Source organism: Papaver somniferum, unplaced genomic scaffold (genome assembly GCF_003573695.1).
Source record: "Papaver somniferum cultivar HN1 unplaced genomic scaffold, ASM357369v1 unplaced-scaffold_10, whole genome shotgun sequence".
Taxonomy (NCBI): Eukaryota; Viridiplantae; Streptophyta; class Magnoliopsida; order Ranunculales; family Papaveraceae; genus Papaver; species Papaver somniferum.
In genome coordinates, this window is record NW_020618825.1 from 19493285 (window position 1) to 19494417 (window position 1133).

General features: G+C 37.6%; 1 protein-coding gene across 1 annotated transcript; it reads right to left on the reverse strand.

The window, feature by feature from the left end:
- Positions 1-388: 388 nt before the first annotated feature.
- LOC113326509 (ethylene-responsive transcription factor ERF017-like) lies at positions 389-1133 on the reverse strand. The gene has a single exon (XM_026574226.1). The coding sequence runs from the start codon at positions 1131-1133 to the stop codon at positions 504-506; it is 630 nt and encodes a 209-aa protein (XP_026430011.1). The 3' UTR covers positions 389-503.

Here is a 1133-nt window from a genome sequence, read left to right on the forward strand (position 1 = left end):
AAAAAAAAAATACGCGGTGCAGCACGGACATTAATCTAGTAATCATTATAGTGCAATCATTATTTATTTTGGTTCACTAATGCTTTGCACTTAAAAATAAAGATTTAAAAATACAATACGATACGCCACTCTTCGATCAAGAAAAGTTTCAAATTTTATCTATTTCCAACGGTGTTTTGGAAAATACGAAACAAAATGATAAAAGACGAGAAGACAGAATCATGAATTACATACTGCGGTGGCTGATATTCTTTACCGTGAATCGGGCTTGGTAATAATAAGAACCGAACCACCCGATTTGACTCTGATCAATATTGCATGAAAAAAAATCAACGTGAAAAAAAATCAACTTGAGTTCATAGCCTCGATCAAGGGTTTGACATTGACTTCAAGGATGGCACAAAAAGGAGCCATCCAGAGTCACTACTGATGCAAATTAACAAACTCCTACGTGAAAATCGTTAACTCGGCATACTAAAACTCGCCCGAGTTGGTTAATTGTTTTAAAAATTCCAAAGAGATGAGTGGTGACTAAAAACTCCACCATCATTTTCATCTTCGTAATCACCCACAAACTCAAGTTGCGGTGATAATGGCAAAAACTCCCCCGGAAAATCATTAACATCGGAAAAAACTCCAAAATCCAACACACCATTAGCCGTACTCAACGTATTATCCGTACCCCTGGAAACTGACAATAAATCCAAGAGTTCCAAATCCATATGAACATTATTATCATTAGTATGTTGATTCCCAAACCTATTTGTATCTTCATTATGTTCTTGTTCTTCTTCATTCGCGTACTTAGCAGCAACTTCTTGAATTTCAGCTCGAGACAACGAGCTAGCACCTTGAATATTCGGAGGATTGTCAGGGAAATTGAATTTAGCTCCTTGACCACGAAGACAAAACTGCGCAGCGTCAAAAGCTCTAGCTGCTTTCTCCGGTGTATCATGAGAACCTAACCAAATTCTTTCTCGACTATTTGGTAGTCGAATTTCCGATACCCATTTACCCCATTTACGTTTTCTTACACCCCTATATTTAGACTGCTGTTCACTACTATTACCATTGGTATGGCTAAATGATGATGACGACCCTGATGGATTATCAACTGTACCGTTCCGAATCAT